General features: G+C 35.5%; 2 protein-coding genes and 2 pseudogenes across 9 annotated transcripts; 1 reads left to right on the top strand and 3 right to left on the bottom strand.

The window, feature by feature from the left end:
• Positions 1–4739: 4739 nt before the first annotated feature.
• LOC139815122 (GTPase-activating protein and VPS9 domain-containing protein 1-like) lies at positions 4740–11614 on the bottom strand. Of its 5 annotated transcripts, none has more exons than XM_071781782.1 (10): positions 11372–11614; positions 10906–11293; positions 10699–10806; positions 9854–10499; positions 9561–9761; positions 9329–9456; positions 5979–6778; positions 5667–5878; positions 5195–5586; positions 4740–5126 (listed from the first exon to the last, which is right to left on the bottom strand). In XM_071781782.1, the coding sequence occupies exons 8-10, from the start codon at positions 5689–5691 to the stop codon at positions 5088–5090; spliced, it is 456 nt and encodes a 151-aa protein (XP_071637883.1). In that variant the 5' UTR covers positions 5692–5878; positions 5979–6778; positions 9329–9456; positions 9561–9761; positions 9854–10499; positions 10699–10806; positions 10906–11293; positions 11372–11614; the 3' UTR covers positions 4740–5087. The 5 variants fall into 5 exon arrangements, with proteins under 5 accessions (XP_071637883.1, XP_071637878.1, XP_071637879.1 ...); XM_071781777.1 differs by having other exon boundaries at positions 5211–5586; positions 11372–11612; XM_071781778.1 differs by lacking the exons at positions 9329–9456; positions 9561–9761; positions 9854–10499; ... (1 more) ...; positions 10906–11293; positions 11372–11614 and adding an exon at positions 7169–7302 and having other exon boundaries at positions 5211–5586.
• A 1081-nt stretch (positions 11615–12695) lies between these two features.
• LOC139815121 (uncharacterized) lies at positions 12696–14447 on the bottom strand (annotated as a pseudogene).
• Positions 14448–14812: 365 nt separating this feature from the next.
• LOC139815123 (complement component 1 Q subcomponent-binding protein, mitochondrial-like) lies at positions 14813–16774 on the top strand (annotated as a pseudogene).
• Positions 16498–18716, bottom strand: LOC139815124 (uncharacterized). 4 transcript variants are annotated; one of them, XM_071781785.1, is made up of 5 exons: positions 18518–18716; positions 18044–18233; positions 17723–17906; positions 17317–17609; positions 16498–17014 (listed from the first exon to the last, which is right to left on the bottom strand). In XM_071781785.1, exons 2-4 carry the CDS (start codon positions 18140–18142, stop codon positions 17446–17448), a joined length of 447 nt encoding a protein of 148 aa, XP_071637886.1. In that variant the 5' UTR covers positions 18143–18233; positions 18518–18716; the 3' UTR covers positions 16498–17014; positions 17317–17445. The 4 variants fall into 4 exon arrangements, with proteins under 4 accessions (XP_071637886.1, XP_071637885.1, XP_071637887.1 ...); XM_071781784.1 differs by having other exon boundaries at positions 18527–18715; XM_071781786.1 differs by lacking the exon at positions 18518–18716 and adding an exon at positions 18395–18506.
• Between the last annotated feature and the right edge of the window lie 3277 nt (positions 18717–21993).

Consider the following 21993-nt stretch of genomic DNA (forward strand, 5'->3'; position numbering starts at 1 on the left):
TGGGTACAATAACAAGTTAAGTGTAATGTTATTCCACCTATACGTTCATTTGTATATTGAGATGTAGCATTACATACAACTTCTCGGTAAAAAAATTTTTCATACAAAAACATACATAAATATATATATATATATATATATATATATATATATATATATATATATATATATAATTATAAATAAAATAGGCCCATACATGTTTTCTTTCTCTTGTACAACCTCTGTTCGTATATACAGGAAAAATGAAAAAAAGAATCTAAAATAATTAAAAAGATTATTTTCGCATTTTATTTTTTATAAATAGTTAAGTTTGAGGAAATAAGGAAAATTTTCCCATATGTATATAACAACAGTTACATTTATATATGATTATATATAGGCAAATTTTTCTCGTTTCCTCAAACTTCTCTTTTTTTTTTAAATACAATGCGAAAATGATCTTTTTAATTATTTTTAGATTCATCTTTTTATTATTTTGCCTGTATATGCGAATAGAAATTATATAAGAGAAGGAAAACATGTATAGACATATTTTATTTACAATTATACATATATATTTATATATTTTTTTATATGAAAAATTTTTCTTTTATCAACCATTGAAATGTAAGTTTACTTTTAGTAGAAATCATAGCTTCGAATTTTAAATAAATATTTGTAAATTACATGATTATATACTGCTTTTACAGGCTATCTATGTAAGCAAATATTAAAGAATGAAATTTACAGAACTTGTAAATTTTGTCAAGAAGCTTTAACAAGGTCCGACATTAATACATCAGTTTCGCAATTGGTTAACATGAAAACAAGAGGAGGCTTAATTCATGCAAATTTACATTTTTTTAATTTAATCAAATATGTTGAAGAATGTTTCTCTAAACACGCGACTAATTCAAATGTCTTTAATTTAACGGTAGATGAAGTATTGGATAATTATGAATTCACATTTCCTTGTAAAGATCACGATTCAGACATCTTGTCTTATGCAATTTTTTATTATATTCGACTAAGAATGCGCCAATTCACTTACCAAGAAAATCAAAAGTAAAAAAAAAGTGTATCACTCAAAGAAAAATGTCGAAACTTAACAATGTTTAATATTTAATATTCTTTATTAATATTATGAAAAAAAACTTGACAGCGAATTAACTATTGGACTTTCAAAATTTGAATAGTATACGTACTATTCAAATCTAATATAGTTATCCAATAGTTACTTCGCTCTCAATAGTTTTTCAATAGTTTTTTATTAACACGTTCACTTGCAACAATAATGTGTATATCTCTATATAAATGTAAATGTACCTATTATATACATATATGAATATATTTATAATATTTCATACAGATATTATTATTTCAAATCCTTCAAAAAATACTAAGAAATTATCTACATAATTGTTTCACATTGCATGCATAATGTTTTAAGTATAATTACATTTTTTTCAACCATTACGAAACTTTCAATCTTTCAAGAATAATTAATGTTTTAGTGTTATTAATGCTTGGTGTTATTAAATAAAATTTAAATTATACAAATAATTTCCGTAATTTTTACATTATTTATACAATTTGTGTAAATAATAAAACGTCTTCTTGTCATTTAAAACTTTGTAAGAAACAAAACTTTATAAGCAAGTAATTTGAAGCTATATATATATATGTATACCTATTGTTTTCACATTTACCATACGATCGCAGCGCTCCGCGGCTAGCGGACGATCTGTGAAGCACAGGTCGTTACATTAAGGCTGGGTTCCACTTATTGCTCACAACGCTCGCGAGCATCATTTCGTCTTTGTTTAACATTTGACAAACAACAAGGATGAAATGATTCCACGAGCGTTGCGAGCGATAAGTGGAACGCACCCTAAGAGGCATACCCCCACCACGAGAGTTTCGCGACCTGTGTATACGACCGTGCCCTCAAGGGAGAGTCAGGGGGTCAATCATGAATCTTTTCCCCTAGAGTGGAAACGTGAAAAATGAAAAATTTCTCTTTTTATTGACGTTAATTAGAAAGAGATAGTTATATAAAACTTTTCACTTTCCACGTTCCACATTAATACATGATTGACCCCCTGGACATGATAGGTGCGTTCGGGGAGACGCTATTAAGGCCATCGCACACAAAATGCATAGCTTAGCATAAGCGTAGCATAGGACCGCTGGACCAATGAGCATCTTATGTAAATCAATATGGCGACTTTATGCTGGATGCTCATTGGTTTAGCGGTCTTAAGGCTCAGTCACAATGAGAGGAATAAGGAATACGATAAAGGAATTAGGAATAAGGCATATTGCATCTCACTTTAATGTACGTGTACTGAAGTGAGATGCGACATTCCCTTATTCCTTATTCCTTTATCTTATTCCTTATTCCTCTCATTGTGACTGAGCCCTTATGCTATGCTTATGCTAAACTATGCATTTTGTGTGCGATGGCCTTTAAGGTGGAAGCACATAAAATTGCAGGAGCCATAAGCAGAAGGCAGAAGCCATATGCGCATGCGCTATGGTATTTATAGAGCTCTACAGATACCATAGCGCATGCGCATATGGCTTCTGCCTTCTACTTATGGCTCCTGCAATTTTATGTGCTTCCACCTTTAGCGCTACCTAGCGCTACTGGCTGTTCGCGGAGCTCTATGATAGCGCTACCAAACGCTGTCGTGACGTCATTACTGGTACTGTTAAGCGGGGAGCACACACTTCTGCACAACGCATAATGCGTAAGCATAAGAAAACTGATTGGTCTATTTCCTTATGCACATGTGTATGGACCAATCAATTTTCTTATGCTTACGCATTAAGCTGGATTTTCACGAGCCGCTGAAACCGACCGTTCGAGCGACAAAACGGATCACGTGACGATTTTGTACCATACAAACGATACAAACGTCGTCACGTGATCCGTTTTGTCGCTCGAACGGATTCGTATGTATTTGACCGGAAATGAATGTCCGGGAAAGAATCTACCATATGAAATCGTTTGTATTTCGTATGAAGACTTTTGAAGTGCAATTGAAAAGGTTTGTGAGTCATTCGTTTAATTGTAATTAATTAATTATTTTTACACCATGCATTTAGCCGAAATAGCTAAATTAATAAAAGTTTTTATACGGAATCGTTTGTATTTTGTATGAAGAGTTATGAAGTGTGATTAAAAAGGTTTGTGAGTCACCCAGATAATTTTAATTAAATATTTATAAACTCGGTAATTAGCCGAAATATAGATTTTTAGTTATTCATGTTAAAAGAAGAAGGCGCTAGTGTTTCCGAAGGTCCGTCTGCAATCAGAATTAATATGAACGTTTTAAAAATTATTTTATACTAAAATAAATAAATATACAGGCTAATAAGCCTGTAGCTATGAGCGATAGTTGCTAATTAAGTTTGTAAAGATGTACCAGCTGTGCAGGGTGAAGAGCAGGTTATCTCAAACGCCCTGCCACAACCCAATTAAAAGAGACTCAAATGTCATTACCGCTGAGAAGTACTTTTTGCCATTTAAGGGGGTCGTCTGGTCAAGAGGCTGTTTTTTTGGGGGAATTTTTTGTAAGGAATCATAAGAATACACTTTTTTGAAACTTTTACATCATATTTATTGATATTTGAAGAGTATTTAGAAATTTTTCCAAGTTGATATATGGCCAAGAATCCGCTGTAGAGCGCCCCGAAGACAACTGTGTAAAAAAACGGTACCCACGATTCCGGATCTCCAGTTCATTCTAAAAAAAAAAAAAAAAAATTCCTCTTAATCTGTGGATGTGTGGCTATCGTGTGAACTAGAACCAAATAAAAATATTGAAATTTCAGTTTTTGCCAACGTTTTGAAAAAGTTCATAATAAAACTTTTTTTCAAAACGTTGGCAAAAATTGAAATTTTAATATTTTTATTTGGTTCTAGTTCACACGATAGCCACACATCCACAGATTAAGAGAAATTTTTTTTTTTTTTTTAGGATGAACTGGAGATCCGGAATCGTGGGTACCGTTTTTTTTACACAGCTGTCGTCGGGGCGCTCTACAGCGGATTCTTGGCCATATATCAACTTGGAAAAATTTCTAAATACTCTTCAAATATCAATAAATATGATGTAAAAGTTTCAAAAAAATGTATTCTTATGATTCCTTACAAAAAATTCTTCCCCAAAAAACAGCCTCTTGACCAGACGACCCCCTTAAGTTAGCATGTCAGAGCAACCGGATTGTCCATTGCGTTCCACCTTGAATTTTTTTACAGTCGTTTATTAGGATTGCCCTACTTTTAAATTGAGCGCTTTTAAATGTATTATTATTAAACTACCGATATCGACATATTATTAGTAATTTAATATTAAAACTTGACAGAGTGACGTAAACTAATTCGCTCATAGTATTATAACAAAGTATTATGCGTTCAAATTCTCGAAAGCTAATAGCTTCTTTACTATGCTCTCTCTTTATGTCGATCGATTCAGAAAAAAATCTCCGAAGTCTTTCTTTCTCTCGCGATATTCCTAGAGTAAAACTGTACAAAAGCTCTACGAAATTGGCGATATTTTTCACGGATCTGGTTCGAGTCTCGGCTCTTGAGGAAGGTGCGCATGTAGAAAGAGTACGCCAACACAGTTTATCCTGCTAAATGGTTATCAATTCTCTATAAGTTCTGTATTGTACATAAATTATAGAATATCTAAACGGTTCTTTTTTTTTCGATGTCCTGTGACATTGTACAATAGAGTTACAAATAAAGATAAAGCCACACTTTACGTATAATCTGATTCAGTCTTTGCTAATGTTACATAATAACGTGCGAAAGAACTAACAGTTAGACTATTTAAGAGGCTATTTAAGAATTTTAATTGATACTGGAAGCATAAAACTGTTTAGCTAGCTTTACACAAGATATTGGTCTTCTTCTTTATGAAATCGTCAAATTATGATTATGATACATTTCTACATTATCACCAGCATCGAATCTAATCTTATTTATCGTGATACTCTTGAGAAACTGTTAATCCATTGTTTTAACTCGATCGCGGCGCAGAACTGCGTCCACCAATATTGTTCTTCTCCCTCCAATCGATTCCCGTAAAAGCTGTCTACATATTGAACAGTCGATACAACGACGGCGGATTAGTCTGAAATTAAGCACACGTTAACAATCACTCTTCTTGCTAAAATCACAATTTTCTTTTCAATCGCATACCTTGATTATGACATACCTGTAGACCAGCACGGGAGTCAGATCGTCGGCAGCAGGTATGCCTCTTTCCGACGCCATGGAGAAGAGATTCATGATGGTAGTCGCGCAACGAAATACACACTGCAACTTATCCCTAGGAGTCTTATACGCCGATATCACAGCCAATTCAGCCTGCGCCCATGACCAGGGGCATTCGTAATGATAAACTTTTGAAATGCGTAGGTCCCTGTGATTTGGAGTTACGACCTTTGCCAACTTATTGATGTGACCGTGAAAAAGCTGGTCCCTATATACATCTCCATCTTCATTTAGATAGAGCGCATTGTGGTATACCCGTGCCATGACGGTTCTTTCCACCACGACTCTCGCCAAATCTAACTGGTTGGCGCTTGCCGCTGAAAGTAAGAAGTAAGTTCAGACGTCTCTGAGCACTCCGCTAAGATCAATTGCGAGATAAATAATTATATTCATGTACATTGCCAAATCGGATCGTTGTCCATTTCCACGTGGACCTTCCCTAGAAAATTATCCACGAGATCCTGTTTCTCGTCAGCTAGCGTAAGCTTTTTAAACTCTTCGCAGAAACGCAGGAGGAAAGCCTTCTTTTTTTCCAAAAATACCCTCACACAAACGGATACAAGATGATTATTGATAGCATCCCGATCGCACTTAACTCGCACGCATAATCTGAAAAATATTATTATTAAACGGTTAACATCTTACATTTAAACATCTTACATTTACTTATACATTACATACAAAGATGATATTTATATATAAACAGTACCTATCTAAGTGAGCTAATGTCGACAGCAATCCCTGACGACATCTGATTAAATATGCGATATATAAGGAGATCGCTTTTGATAATCCTCTCGAAGTGATTTGAAGAGCTTTCTACATCCATCGTCATTAAATAGACGCACGCAACGTAAAGTTTCATGAAGATGAGCTAGTTAGACTTAGCTAACTAAGACTTAGCTCAGCTTCAGTTTTGCCGTTTGCTATGACAGAACCCTCCTGCTGATGTTCCCCATCAAGCCTCACGTTCTCTTCCTCCGCCTGAGTCTCCATTTGCGCGAAGATCACGTTGATCATCTGCGTGAGAGTCGCACAGGCTGTTGTTTGATTCACCAGGTTGCGCGACGACAAGTAAACGTTGTAAACAGTACGAATTGTTAACAGTACCGTACCCTCGTATACCTCCACATGCTGGCTTGTCATTACAGTCAGCAGAGCTTTAATAATCTGCAGCTGCACACTCTCATCGGTCTGTGGACCGGTGAAGCAACCGCAAATTGTCTCGACAATGCGCACAATCAGCAGCTTGTTAGGCTCCGTTGAATCAGGCACATTGCCAGTGAGATGGCTATATGCGATTAACTTCTGCAGGCAGTCCAGTGCTGTGTCACCACAATCCGTAGTGACTAGCTCTGACATGCTGACTCAAATGGCAAGAAGTACTTCTCAGCGGTAATGACATTTGAGTCGCTCTTAATTGGACTGTGGCCCAATTAAGGGCGTTTGAGATAACCTCTTGCACCCTGCACAGCTGGTGTACATCTTTGATCTCGTTACGGAGGTCCTCTGCAAGATGGAAATATGAGTGACAAACTTAATTAGCAACTATCGCTTATAGCTACAGGCTTATTAGCCTGTATATTTATTTACTTCAGTATAAAATAATTTTTAAAACGTTTATATTAATTCTGATTGCAGACGGACCTTCGGGAACACTAGCGCCTTCTTCTTTTAACATGAATAACTAAAAATCTATATTTCGGCTAATTACCGAGTTTATAAATATTTAATTAAAATTATCTGGGTGACTCACAAACCTTTTTAATCACACTTCATAACTCTTCATACAAAATACAAACGATTCCGTATAAAAACTTTTATTAATTTATCTATTTCGGCTAAATGCATGGTGTAAAAATAATTAATTAATTACAATTAAACGAATAACTCACAAACCTTTTCAATTGCACTTCAAAAGTCTTCATACGAAATACAAACAATTTCATATGATAGATTCTTTCCCGGACATTTATTTCCGGTCAAATACATACGAATCGGTCTTAAATATAAGAACGGACTATGAATACCGCCCTAAGAGAAGCGCAAGCTCATAGCTCTACGGTGGAAACATGAAACGACGCGCGACCGACACGACCCCTATCCGGCTGGCCCTGGTACTACGTTCTATATCTGTGGCCGTATTCCGAATACGGCTTATATAGGCCGTGTTTCGATATACACTGCCAGTACTAAAAATCTATAATTTACGTTTTATACGTAAAGTGTAGATTTTCAATACTGGCAGTGTATATCGAAACACGGCCTATATAAGCTGTAAATAATATAGAATTATAGAATAATATATGTTAATAAATATGTTATTTTCGTCAATAAATGAGGGAATGCGCAATAAAGAACAAATTAATTGTATATAAAATAAAATACATTTTTATTTCATTTCTAACATAAAATACATTTTTATTTCAAAGTGTGTAACATCAAATACATTTTAATTTCAAAGTTGAACATGAAATACATTTTTATTTCAAAGTGTGTAACATAAAATACATTTTGATTTCGAAATAAAGTCTATAATAATAGAATACAAAACAGAATATACGATTCTATAATAAGTGGAAAAAAGCAAAAACCGTAGAATTAAAGAGTTCGAAACCCAAATACATCAAAGAGAAACTAAAAATGCAAATAAACAGAAAATGCAACTAAATCACAATGATTTAAATTGCTTGGTTTTTTCGTAATGGCCTGTACCGGTTTTTTCTTATCTTTGGCATACTTCTGTATTAAAAAAGTTGAACTATTTTCGACGATTGTATTATCACATTTAATTCAAAGTGTGTAACATAAAATACACTTTGATTTCGAAATAAAGTCTATAATAATAGAACACATGACAGAATATACGATTCTATAATAAGTGGAAAAAAGAAAAAACCGTACAATTAAAGAGTTCGAAAGCCAAAAACATCAAAAAGAAACGAAAAATGCAAATAAACAGAAAATGCAACTAAATCACAATGATTTAAATTGCTTGGTTTTTTCGTAATGGCCTGAAGTTACCTGTACCGGTTTTTTCTTATCTTTGGCATACTTCTGTATTAAAAAAGCTAAACTATTTTCGACGATTGTATTATCACATTTAATTCAAAGTGTGTAACATAAAATACACTTTAATTTAAATCGACATTTAAATCTTTATTTAAATCGTTATTTAAATCAGAATTTAAATTGTTATTCAAATCGTTATTTAAATCAGAATTTAAATCGTTATTCAAATCGTTATTTAAATCGATACAAACGGCAGAAAATGTTTCAGTCATTATTGACTGGCAGTCAAAAGCAGCAACTTCTATTGTGACTAAATTGTTTAACATATCAATGTGTTTCGGTATGACATTTGGGTTCAACAGATGTTTTGTACAGTTAACAAAATCTTCTTTCTGAAAATGATCTTCGCAAATGTACATACTCCGGCAATTAATAGTGATATCGATGCCACAAATTATTTTCCATTTCGTAGAAATGTCAGAATTTTTTGGAAATCTAAAAAAGCGTTTATTTATGACTGTATTGGCTTCACCTTTCGACCAATAATAGCTGTTGGTACAATTGGGAAATTTGCAAGAATATTTCTTTCGCGAAGGCATCGTATACAACAGTTTACAAAGTAAATGGAACTGAAAAAAGTTGATTATAAATAAAATCACATACATTTATAAGTTATGTATAACATGTAATAATACATGTAATACATTGTGTATTATAAAACTGGTGCGGACTCCATCCTCAAAGGGGAATAGTCCCAGCACCCACTGGCTAATGTTAGACAAACTGCACCGGTACGGACTCCGTCATCCGCGGATGACGGTCCCGCACCTACCGGTGTAGCCAGAGCGGACTCTATTACCGAAATCAGATGGTCCCAGCACCCACCAGCATACATAATGTATAACATGTAATAATACACAAGGTGAAATTATCTTGCAAATAACCTAAATATGTGCACGCATCACGCATAAGGAACCATATAATCGTCGAATCCTACCTACGCGAGTATATCCTACCTACGCGAGTATATTACATAATATCACATACTTTTTTATGACTGGACCGCACATTTTGTCTTTTCGCTAATCTGTGCATTACTGATGGGCCTCCCGTTATTTCCTCTTGTTCCTCAAATTCCTCCGAGCAAATGTATCGCCTTTAATATCAGCAGCAGTCTGTAATGATACAATTACATTCACACGTTAAATATTGCCAATTTAAAAAATTATAGATTGAAGTAAAAAAAGTAAAAAATTAGGCAAAAACAAAGGAAATTTACCTTCAACATCACACTGTTGTGCCATTGTACGGATAAGGCAAGTGTCCTCCCTTCCTGTGACAGTTGAGTACAACATTCGTCCGAACACGTGCTTCAGCAGCGAAATCTGTCCTTCGCCAGGTTATCTCTCATACGAGGGCGAATCTCAGAAATCTCAGAACACGTGCAGCAGCGGTCTCACGAAATCTGTCCTTCGTTCATCTGAAATATATGCATGATTTCATTAATTTTTCAGATTGTATATAAAACAAATGTGAACAGTAGTGTATGGTTATACATATATTTGTACTTACAAATATAGAATGATTTGATGGCGAATCTCCGAACACGTGCATCAGCAGCAAAATCTGTCCTTCGCCAAGTTCTCTCTCGTCCGAGAGCGAATCTCCGAACACGTCTCACGAAACCTGTCCTTCGCCAGAGTATCTCTCGTCCGAGAGCGAATCTCCAAACACGTCTCACGAAATCTGTCCTTCGCCAGGGTATCTCTCATACGAGGGCGAATCTCACAATTCACAACACGTGCAGCAGCGGTCTCACGAAATCTGTCCTTCGCCAGGGTATCTCTCGTACGAGGGCGAATCTGACAATTCACAACACGTGCAGCAGCGGTCTCATGAAATCTGTCCTTCGCCAGGGTATTTCTCTACGAGGACGAACATGTGCAGCAGCAAACGCGAGATTATCGCGACATTAGAACAACGACTTCAGTAGTTCACTTTTCTTTTCGAACTTCGTGCCTGATCGACAGTCTTCGGCTTGCTTCGGCCCCCCATTCCTAGCTGGCCCTGCCGCCATGACGTTTCTCCCCTTCTCCTACTACTTTCACCCCCGTGCGGGACAAACTGTTTCAGCTTAGGGTACACTTAAAGCCCCTTGCACAATGCCAGGCAACAGGCAATAGGAACAGGAAATAACCAAAAAATCGTTAATTACAACCTAAAAAATTCAAATGCTATGATTGGTTGGCAATAGGCAATAGGCACAGAATTTCCAACGTGACGGAAACTCTGTGTCTATTGCCTGTGTCACTGTTTATTCTGCATTTATACATGATTTCTGATTTCTATTCCCTGTTCCTATTGCCTGTTGCCTGGCATTGTGCAAGGGGCTTAACTCTCCAAGAAGAAATACGAACCACGACACCGTCCACGGATGCTTTATATCCATCGATGGTAGTGCCCATCCGGCCTTTCCGAATGTACCAGACACGTGGCAAATGATCTTCCCAGTTCCTTGATTATATCTATAAATGAGAATAATATTCGATCATAATGAAGATTAATATCTTTATAAATAAGTAGGAAAAACATTATAAAGCAATAATTGTAATAAAAATATATACCTTGGCGGTGAATCAACAAATGGTTCACTAAGATGGCATAGCATGGGAGCGAATTTCGGCAATCATTCGGGTTCTATCGCCGTGACACCTCGCATATGGCTCCTGCACACAGGACGCGGCAGCGCGGCAATGCGGCAACGCGGCACCGCGGTAACCAATTACCGTCTTGCCTTTCCGTTCTACTTCTGAAAGTAGTACGGAAAGGCAGATGGTGATTGGTCACCGCGTTGCCGCGTTGCCGCATTGTCGCGCTGCCGCGTCCTGTGTGCAGGAGCCAATATACATCTTATTCGTTTCGTACACCTCTTTATAAACCACCTATTCCGGACTGATTTTTCTTAGAACGCACGAATAATGCATGAACACAGGTTTCTCCATTTCTGGTGTTCTGAAAGATGGTTCAGAATGGAGAGCTGTCGCATTCAATAGGTCTTAATTATCGATGACAATTAATAACACACCATACCTAACCTGTAAGCATATTTCCACTTGGCCTTATCCTGATCCTCTTTTACCTCGGGCGAAACCTTTTTCGCGACTTGATCCGCCATACCTGCAAGAACTATCTGGCGCAGCAATTTCGCTTCCATGTCGGTTGGTAACGGCATTACGGCCTTACGATTATGACTCGCGGCACGTATTCCTCGCACTCGCGTAAACTCTGTTCCTCTAGCCTCCTTGAGATTCGCCGCCATATTGATGATGCATGACGCACCGCTTGACTGTTTTCCGTCGACTTCTATAAGTCGACTATTTAAAAGTCGACTTTTAGTCAACTTCTATAAGTCGACTATTTAAAAGTCGGTAATAATTTCGTCCGCCAGTGAATAAAATCAGTAAATTCAATTTATTTCTCGATTAACTGGCGCAATATGTACAAAGATGCACGACGTTTCGGCTCAAGATTCGAGCCCTTTTCAAGTGCGAACTATATCATCTATTGACTCGTCACATAATTAATACAGATTCCTGAGTTCACGAGCATGTTCCCGCATGGCTAGAAAGGTCAGGAATTCCGTGATAAATTTTCGCGTATGACAGATTCTTCGTTGCGACATGTTACATGTATGCGAGTACTTGGGAGACATTTAAAAGTCGACTTTCCGTCATTTTTATAAGTCGACAAGAAGTCGACTTCCCGTCATGACGGAAAGTCGACTTTTAGTCGGCGTTTTTTGAGACATTCGCCGACTTCAAGTCGACTTCAAGTCGACTTTTGTCCTTAAAAAAGTCGACTCTCTGCCAAGTCAGTTTCGGTAGAAGTCGACTTCAAGTCGACTTAAAGTCGACTTTTTGCTCTTAGGGTAGATATTACAGATTGTTTTATTGGCTAAAAAGTTTTTAAATGTGTATTTAAGCGACTTTAAATATAAGAATAGATTATAAACAAGCCTTAGTGCGAACTCAGTGTGCACCAGTGCAAGCGCCCGAATTCGCTATTAAAAGGATAAATATATGTTTGATATGTATTTTATATTTTATAGTTTTACTTTTTATAGCGCTATATTAGAACTTTTTATTCATAGAAAAAGAAGTTACAAAAAAATGGAAACAACGGGAAATGCATACATTAAAAGGGATGCAGCTGGAAATATTTTGGTTAATAAAAATATTAATATGCATGTACAAAATACATATAATAAATTACAAATGTTGAATTAGCGTTTGACTTTTATTTGCTTTATATTTTTATTTGTTTACTTTTTATTTAATTTTATGAGCCTTCTCCTTTTTATTGTTAAAATAATATATTTGTATTATGAAAGATAGAAATAAAATAGAGGATAGAATTATAAGAAAAGCAATTGTTTATTTTTTTACATTAATTTATTACGTTTATTATTACGTTTAATTTTATTGAGATAGTAAATGACATAATTCGTCTCGGATATGCACTCCAGTTTCATGTTCTCTTACTGCTTCATCAAAATTAACACGCAAGTTTTGTCCTTCCATGTCAGGATACTGATCATTTATTGGCTCTTCAAGATATTGCAAATCTTCAATTTTTGCAATATTATGAAATACGCAACACGCATGTATCACGCGTACCATACGTACTATATCGCGCAATTTAAAATGATATAGTTATAGTTGTTTAAAACGTTGCTTGAGACACCCAAATGCGTTTTCAATTATTACCCTGCAGGAGCTTTATAGTTTCTGATTAAATATTCTCTGTGCACGTGTCAGATGTCCGTTATCCCTGTATGGTACAATTAATTCTTTCAAACATGGGTATGCACTATCTCCAAGCAAAAAATAATTATCTATAACAAAATGTATAATGTTAAAATATCAAGTTTTTATTATTAGCCTTTATGACTTATATTATTTATAAAATTTTTCAACTAGTCTGTACACAATTCATGTAGATCGTTACGCAATGAAGAATTTTTGAAAACCCTTGCGTCGTGGACAGAACCAGGATATCCAATGAAAATATCAATAAACTGCATTTTATGATTTACTGTTCCTTGAAAATGCAAGGAAAAGTTTGCTTTCGATTAATATAAGAATCTGGATCTTCTTTAGGTTTATCTATTCTAATATGTGAACCGTCAATAGCACCTAAAAAAAAAGAAACGTTAGAGCTCAGACACAAATGAGAAGAATAAAGAATAATAAGAAAAAGGAATAAGAAACAAAGAATAGGAGTTCATAGTCGTATCTTATTTCAATACACGTATATTGAAGTAAGATGCGACTATGAATTCCTATTCTTTGTTCCTTATTCCTTTATTCCATTCCTTATTCCTCTCATTGTGTCTGAGTCTTTAAAGTATTCAACATCTTATAGCTTCTGCACAGGACGTGGAAATGCTTGCCACTTGGTTAGAAGTAACGCAGTAGCCAATAATTTTTTTCTCTTACAGAAAAGCGAAAAATAGCCGCGTTGTAAGCGTTTCTGCGTCCTGTATGCAGAAGCTATTACATGCATAAATATAAACATGAACAATGATATGAGGAAATCTTTTTACGTTACATTACCAATTATACGAGGGAATCCTTTTCTTTCTCTATAATATGTTGCAGTTTCTTCTTTTTCAGCTAATGTTGGATATTTAATCAGGTGCTATACGTCTTTTCTCTTGATATCCGAAAGTGTATAATAAAGTCTATCTCATTATAATTCCGAACAATATCTTCTACGTAATTTTGTATTTTTACATGCTCAATTCTTTGAATCATTCCAAAAATTGGATGTATTATTCGTAACTCGTTATGATCTGAAATATAATTATATTAGGTTAGATTGTAGATGATATTTATTTTGTTAACATTAATCAATTTTGCCACATAAAATAATAGTAATTACTATCATCTTCATCCTAGATAGGTTTTGTGTACAATAACAGTGATGGTGGTGGTAAAACAAAATCTTCTTCGTCTGATAAATCAACATCTTCAATTACGTGTTGCGCCATGTTGATTCTTGCACTGTGGCGTTCTTTTCCTTCCTCTCAGAATTCTTGCATTAGAAAAATTTCTGCTGTATGTACTCGCCAGTTCTAGTTCAGAACCAGTGCAGTACCAGTGCAACTGAAAAGAACAAACCTACAGTCTCCGATTAAAACGTGATCCTCCGATTAAACTCAAATAAACAGTCGTAAAATACCGCCGTAGAGTTAGCAGACAAATTGAATATTTTTGGATTATTATTGTTCATATAATTTGGGAATTATTTGGGGAAGTTTGGGAAAATTGTTTAAACATTTGGGAAAGAATAGTTTTTTTGTTATTAACAAAATTTATCGAGCGTCAAGTTAGCAGATAGCAAACTATGTTTAATGTTTATTATAAATGGAATCGATTGGAAATTATTTGGGGATGACATCTTGATTGAAAATTTTATTTGGGAAAAATCGGTTTTCTTGTAATTTAAATAAATCTTTGTATTAATGTTCTTTTTTTGCTGTACTTCTGCACTAGTACAGCAAGTGAACTTATTGCACTAGTTCAGAAGTGTAGCGAAAAAGAACAGACCATTATCGGCAGTAGTGTGAAAATTCTACATGACTCGACATGATAACATACTCCGAAAATGTTTATCGTGAAGAGGTTAGTATTCATATTTAACGTTGAAAAGCTTTTAATAATTTCGGAGAAAGGATTTGGTGGAAATTATACCAGATACGTAGATATATATATTGTAAGATTATAAGATATATTGTTTATAAGATATAGAAAATTTTGCCATATCGACTTATGGATTATTCCGTACATTTTTGATATATTAAATCTATGCTATTTTTTTCTAGTATTCATATTTCGTTTAACGTGAACTATACATCAGTGGATGTGGATGCCAAAGAGGAAACAAATCCTACTAGTGATAATGTAGAAATTGGCGAAATGAAGAGCAAACCGACTTTTACAGTAGATATAGTGAGGGGTAATCAGACTCTAGGCTTCACGTGTTCTTTTAATAATCAACCTGGTGCATCGAGTGCAGATGATAATTATAGTATGTACACTTGTTATATCTTCTCTTTTAAAATATTGAATACAAAAAGACCTCTTAATTTTATCTTGATAATTATTTCTTGGTATTGTGAAATCACTCTTCCGTATATTATAATTAAATGCTACAGATAAAATCGATATGCGATTTCATTTGTTGTATTATTAGTTTATATTATTTGTTTCTTTAATGTTTTTTCAAATTGTAATTTAACTTTCTTTTTTGCAGATGACATATTTGGCATCAATGAAATCACGCTGTATGAAGGAGAACACAGCGATAAGGTATACTCTGTAGCTGGTGAGATCATCGATGGTGTAAGTATTTATATCCTATCTCTATTTTTTTCTAACATGATAATTATTTAACAAAAATTAATATAATTAATAATTAAAAACGTTATTAATTAATTTTATATAGTGATAAATATCGTTAATCTTCAGAAACTTAATAACCGGTACTTTGCTTTTCTAGAATATCGCTTTGATACTTAAAAGTTTTAAAAAATTAATCGTTACTTTGATTATTGATCTTTGTGAAATTATAAACAGTCTTATAAAGCTAATTCATGATCTTCTTTCATGTGTGCGTTGAATTAAGATTGTGACATATTTTAAATCTTTAGTTGTTACTAATATGTTTCCTTAATTCTCTTTTTTCTATAATAGTTAATATTTCTATAACCAGTCATAGGCACAAACAAGACAATCCCATATAAGTGTTAATTAAGCTTCTTTATTATATTAAATAAAGCACTATTTATTTTACAGTATCTGTACGACCTACTACCTACTCCTACTGATGAATTACCTCGAGGAGAAAAGCATTTCAAATGAGTTTGCAGAGAAACTGATCGATTTGAGCACATGCTACGAGCATACAGCTTATGTTAGCCTAGTGGAGGGCTTATCAAAATTCACATCCGTAAAGTAATTCTAGGATCTAACATTAATAGCGTTTTCGATTTGCGACTCAAACCGACTCGGGTCGCATCATGTATACAGGACTCTAGCATCATTGACGTGGAATACATACATGTATGTATTCCACGTCCATTGATGCGACCCGAGTCGGGTCGAGTAGTAAATCGAAAACGCCATAAGTTTATGCGATTCATGATACTGTAGTTTGTAAGTATATATATATATATATATATATATATATATATATATATAACATGTTACATATTGATATGTTACATAAAAAATAGAAGTAGAGCGCTTTTTCTTTATGTTTTTTAGAAGACAGCCATATGATAGAATGTAACTTATGTACTGTATTGTATTATAAGTTGTCTAGTGATTATAATGAATGAGAATGAGTTATAGCATAAATTAACTTGTACTGCTCTTTTAATTTTGCTTATAATGTAGAAAAAGAAAGAAAATATAATATATTACTGAAGTTTTTCTCTACATCATTTCCTATATCTCGTTTAAATTTTTTTGATACTTAAAATAAAGAAATTACTCTGTTGCGGAACATGTTTTCGTCGTGAATGGTTATCAGCCAGTACGATGTGGCGAAATAGTTGCAAAAACCAAAGCCGCGGCACTCAATAAACGGCCTAACGCCGAACTCCTCCAAGCAGGAGCCGAACGAGATTAGAGACTGGTCGCCACCGTCTGCGCCTGCATCTCTATGCTGTAATTTTGTAAGGCGTAATTAAATATATGTTATACATACAGCTGACAATAATTTAATATTATATAATTTTGATAACCCGCAATTTGATATTTGTTTGTTGTAAAACTTGCATAGTTATTGTTACTAAAGTAAAAGATCTAAATAAAGAGGTTGTTTCTAATAATCTAAAGAAAACCAATTAATTTAAATAACAAAACTAAATAAGAATGTGTATTTTCAAATTGTTAGAAGAATCAATGGATGTAATACTAAAATTGCCGATACCGTAATTGCCGAGAACTATAATTCGAGAATCTCACCTGTGGTCCTTCAGGACCAGGCAGCCCACGTAGACCAGATTCATCGGTATCTCCCTTTTCTCCTCTCGGTCCTGGCAATCCGTCAAAGCCAGCCAAACCAGAGTCACCTTTCAATCCCTTCGGTCCAACTCAACCATCAAATCCGGGCAATCCAGGTTCGCCGGGTTGTCCTTTCTTACTGCCCGCAGATATTCCTGGTTCTCCGCGGTAACCTTTCGGCCCAGGTGCTCCGGGAAAGCCTTGCAATTCTTCCAAACCTGGCATACCCGGTTGGCCGACGAATCCTCGCAGACCTGATCAAAACATGCAATAATACAAATTAATTAATGTTAATTGTTTTATTTTATACTATTATCATTTAATTAACTTTAAAGAGAAATTGATTAAATATAATAACGGTTGTTACCTGGTTCTCCAACTATTCCTTTATGACCGCGAAGGCTGTGGCCTATATCGCCAGATTCCTTTAAGTCCATTCGGGCCATATTCACCAGGAGCTCCCTTTTGTCCTGGACGTCCTGGAATACCAGGTCTACCATCAAGACCAGCATGACCAGGCTCGCCAGGTTCAGCGAATTCACCAGGTAATCCTATGGCAAACAAATAAGAATTGAATATTAACTAAGATAAAATATCAAGTCTTCAGATATCTAGATTAAAACAGAAAGAAGATATTTTTAGATTTTTATCACAGGTGACCAGGCAGTCACGAACGATCACAACTCACAATTACTATGTTTGCGCTCCGGAGTCCGCCACGTGAGTGAGCTCCGCGCTTTGTCTCCTCAAGATCGCGAGATCCTTCGATCAGCATGCGAACACGCATCGGCCGCGTGCCGCTTCAATGTACTTTCACAACTTGTTAGAAATTATATATTTCTAACACAAAACTTTATGAAAGAGTGGTATGATAATTTCTAAAGTGTCAAATGTAAAGATTAAAAACTGATTAAGATTAAAAACTGATTAAAATTAGATAAAAAATAAGGAACTATTACTACGTTTACGCGAGCGTTACTTCTGTAGTAATTTACGATAATTCCTTCGTGTAAACGGGATTTTGTAGTTAGTAACTTACGATAATGTACTCCGCGTAAACGAGTGAATTATCGTAAGTTACTGCAGAAGTAACGCTCGCGTAAACACGAATTGCTTTCCCGTTAAGAAATATTCAAATAGTATGTTAAATATGAATACTAACATTACTAACCTCTTCATGATAAACATTTTCGGAGCAGAGAGAAACCTTTAAGAGGGAAGAAGAGGGGAATAGTCGACTCTGATTAGTGGATTTCCTTACGATTTACGTCTTACGTCTTCCGTCGATTTGTGTGTCCGGGGCTTTACAAGGCGAAACGAGGGGAGCTTTCCAGCAATGACACTGTAAGATTAATGTCGCGCCGTGCCTGAATAGGCTGAAAGTATGTGATTGGTCGCTTGAGTTACTGATGTGCGCCGTAGCGCTCTGCGCATGAAGAAGCGCCCGGATTGGCGGAGGCGGAGAATGAGGAAGAAGACTTCAGTCGTTGCCATGGTGGAAGAACACAGGTGTGCTCATACTCGTGACGAATTTCATACGGTTCTGCGCAGATGCCAGTTGCAACCATTTTTAAGTGTCAGTTTCAAAACATTTAAGGTTGTACCAAGTGATATTGTGACATATCATCATGAGTACGTGTTCAATAAAAACGTGTAAAAACGATTCTCGAAAGAATTCAAAAAATATTCATTTTTTTTGGAACCCCAACAGAATTATTGATTAATCCAGATAATGGATTAATCATATTTCTAGAGGAAGAATAATCAGCCCTTGTGTCGAATTATTTGAAACAGCGAAAATTATGGAAAAGTTATTTCAAGATTATCATGGTTCTTCTATTTGTAAGACAAAAATAAATATGTAAAACATAAAAATAAATAAGTAAGGCTGCGGTCCACTTGACGCTACAAATTCTTTGGAGCGTTCTTCTTCTCCTTATTTCTTCATTGAAAGAAAAGAGAAAAGGAATGCTTCGAAGCATTTGTAGCGTCAAGTGGACCGCAGCCTATAATACTAATGACATAACGCCAAATTCAAACTGTACCGCGGCAAGATGGAGGTATCTGGCATCAATTTCTCATTGGTTGTTAGAAATATATGCGCAAGAGCACACCTGTGTTCTTCCACCATGGTCGTTGCACAGACGTCGGACCGAGCAGGTGTCTCACTGCGTCTCACGTGGAATAAATTATCCTTTCCACAAATATTAAGATTTATTGTCTCTCACCCTTCTTCTATACATTCCTGACACCTCCCCGTGAAACCAATTCGCGGTTAGTGCCGTTTAATATATCGGTGCGTCAACAAAACCATACATATTACAACACAATGAGAGCTCCGGTAACTTAGCCGGTCAACTTCGACTTTATTAATTTTCATATTTTTTTATCGTTTGTTGGTTGTTTGTTGGTGATTGTTGGCCTAATTACAACGTTTGTTGGTTCTTAATTTTTTTTTAAATTTAAAAAGAAAAATTAGCATTAAGTTAGCCGGAAAAATTTTATTTTTAATTTCAAAAAAGTCTAATCGATGCGTAATCGTTTGCTGATGATTGTTGGTCTAATTTTAGCGTTTGTTGGTTTATTATTAGTCTTAAAAACGAAAAAAAAAAACGAAAAATTATCTCACATATTAAAGTAATCGAAGATTGGTTTATTTGCCTACGACTTAAGCTTTATTTCTATCAATTTAAGGCTAACATCTATAAAACTGCCATATGAATACGGGCCTTAACATCGGCAGAAAATCGCGAAAAGATCAAGAAACATGGTGGTTCGTGGGAAGCACACACACACACACACACACACACACAACGGGGGGGTGCGAGGGGGGGGCCTTCGGCCCCCCCTCCCCCGCACCCACCCCGCCGGTAGGCTGCGTGGACCTCGCTTTACAACATAAAGTACATGCTAAGTTGTAAAACGAAATTATAAAGCACATGCATGGAGGGGTGCAAGGGGACTTACATGCGTGAGCGCACGTGAACAGAAAGGCTTTTGGTAAATGTTTAGTATAACGCTCTCCCCTCCTATTTTCTTAAAACTTTGTAAAATTGTTTATTTCTGTGTATAAAAAACATTCTGAGAAAAAAAATCGTCGCTCAGGTCTCGTTTTTTTTAAATTTAATTTTATAATTTTGATGTCAGTAAGGTAGGAAAATGATAATTTACGTTTTTAAAGTACTGCGCAACTTTATTTGAAGGTCACGTGACAACTTTCTGCTAATTAAATACAAAATATCTGCTTAAAACATGTGTGTGCCCTTTAACGAAAATCACAACTTTTATAAAGCAGTGCATACACACGTGTGTGCCCTGTTTTAACGAAAATCACAACTTCTATAAAGCAAGGCATACATAAGCTCAGAAAAAAGAAAAAAAAAGAAAATTACGTGTGTGTGTGTGTGTGTGTGTGTGTCCTGCTTTAACGAAAATCACAACTTTCTATAAAGCAGGGCATACACACGTGTGTGTGTGTGTGCCCTGCTTTAACGAAAATCACAACTTCTATAAAGCAGGGCATACACACGTGTGTTTGTGCCCTGCTTTAACGAAAATAACAAGTTCTATAAAGCAGGGCATACATACGTGTGTTTGTGCCCTGCTTTAACGAAAATCACAATTTAGCAATTTATCAATTTTGGCCACGTACAGTATTTCACAACCATAAAATTTTAACTTAAATGGCACCGTTAATGAGTATGCGGACAACTTAATTTGTGAATATAGTAACAAATGAAGTTGCACAGTATTTAAAAAACGTAAATTATCATTTTCCTACCTTACCGACATCAAAACTTTGAAATTAAATTTAAAAAAAACGAGACCTGAGCGACGATTTTCCTTCTCAGAATGTTTTTTACACACAGAAATAAACAATTTTACAAAGTTTTAAGAAAATCGGAGGGGAGAGCGTTATACTAAACATTTACCAGGCTTTTCTCCCCTGCACCCTCCCCCATGCATGTACTTTATAATTTCGTTTTACAACTTAGCATGTACTTTATGTTGTAAAGCGAGGTCCACGCAGCCTACCGGCGGGGTGGGTGCGGGGGAGGGGGGGGCCGAAGGCCCCCCCCTCGCACCCCCCCGTTGTGTGTGTGTGTGTGTGTGTGTGTGTGCTTCCCACGAACCACCATGTTTCTTGATCTTTTCGCGATTTTCTGCCGATGTTAAGGCCCGTATTCATATGGCAGTTTTATAGATGTTAGCCTTAAATTGATAGAAATAAAGCTTAAGTTGTAGGCAAATAAACCAATCTTCGATTACTTTAATATGTGAGATAATTTTTCGTTTTTTTTTTTCGTTTTTAAGACTAATAATAAACCAACAAACGCTAAAATTAGACCAACAATCATCAGCAAACGATTACGCATCGATTAGGCTTTTTTGAAATTAAAAATAAAATTTTTCCGGCTAACTTAATGCTAATTTTTCTTTTTAAATTTAAAAAAAAATTAAGAACCAACAAACGTTGTAATTAGGCCAACAATCACCAACAAACAACCAACAAACGATAAAAAAATATGAAAATTAATAAAGTCGAAGTTGACCGGCTAAGTTACCAGAGCTCACAATGAGACACATGTAACGCAGTGTCGGGCACAGCGTATTCCAACTACGACATGGTGAGACACA

Source organism: Temnothorax longispinosus, chromosome 6 (genome assembly GCF_030848805.1).
Source record: "Temnothorax longispinosus isolate EJ_2023e chromosome 6, Tlon_JGU_v1, whole genome shotgun sequence".
NCBI lineage: Eukaryota > Metazoa > Arthropoda > Insecta > Hymenoptera > Formicidae > Temnothorax > Temnothorax longispinosus.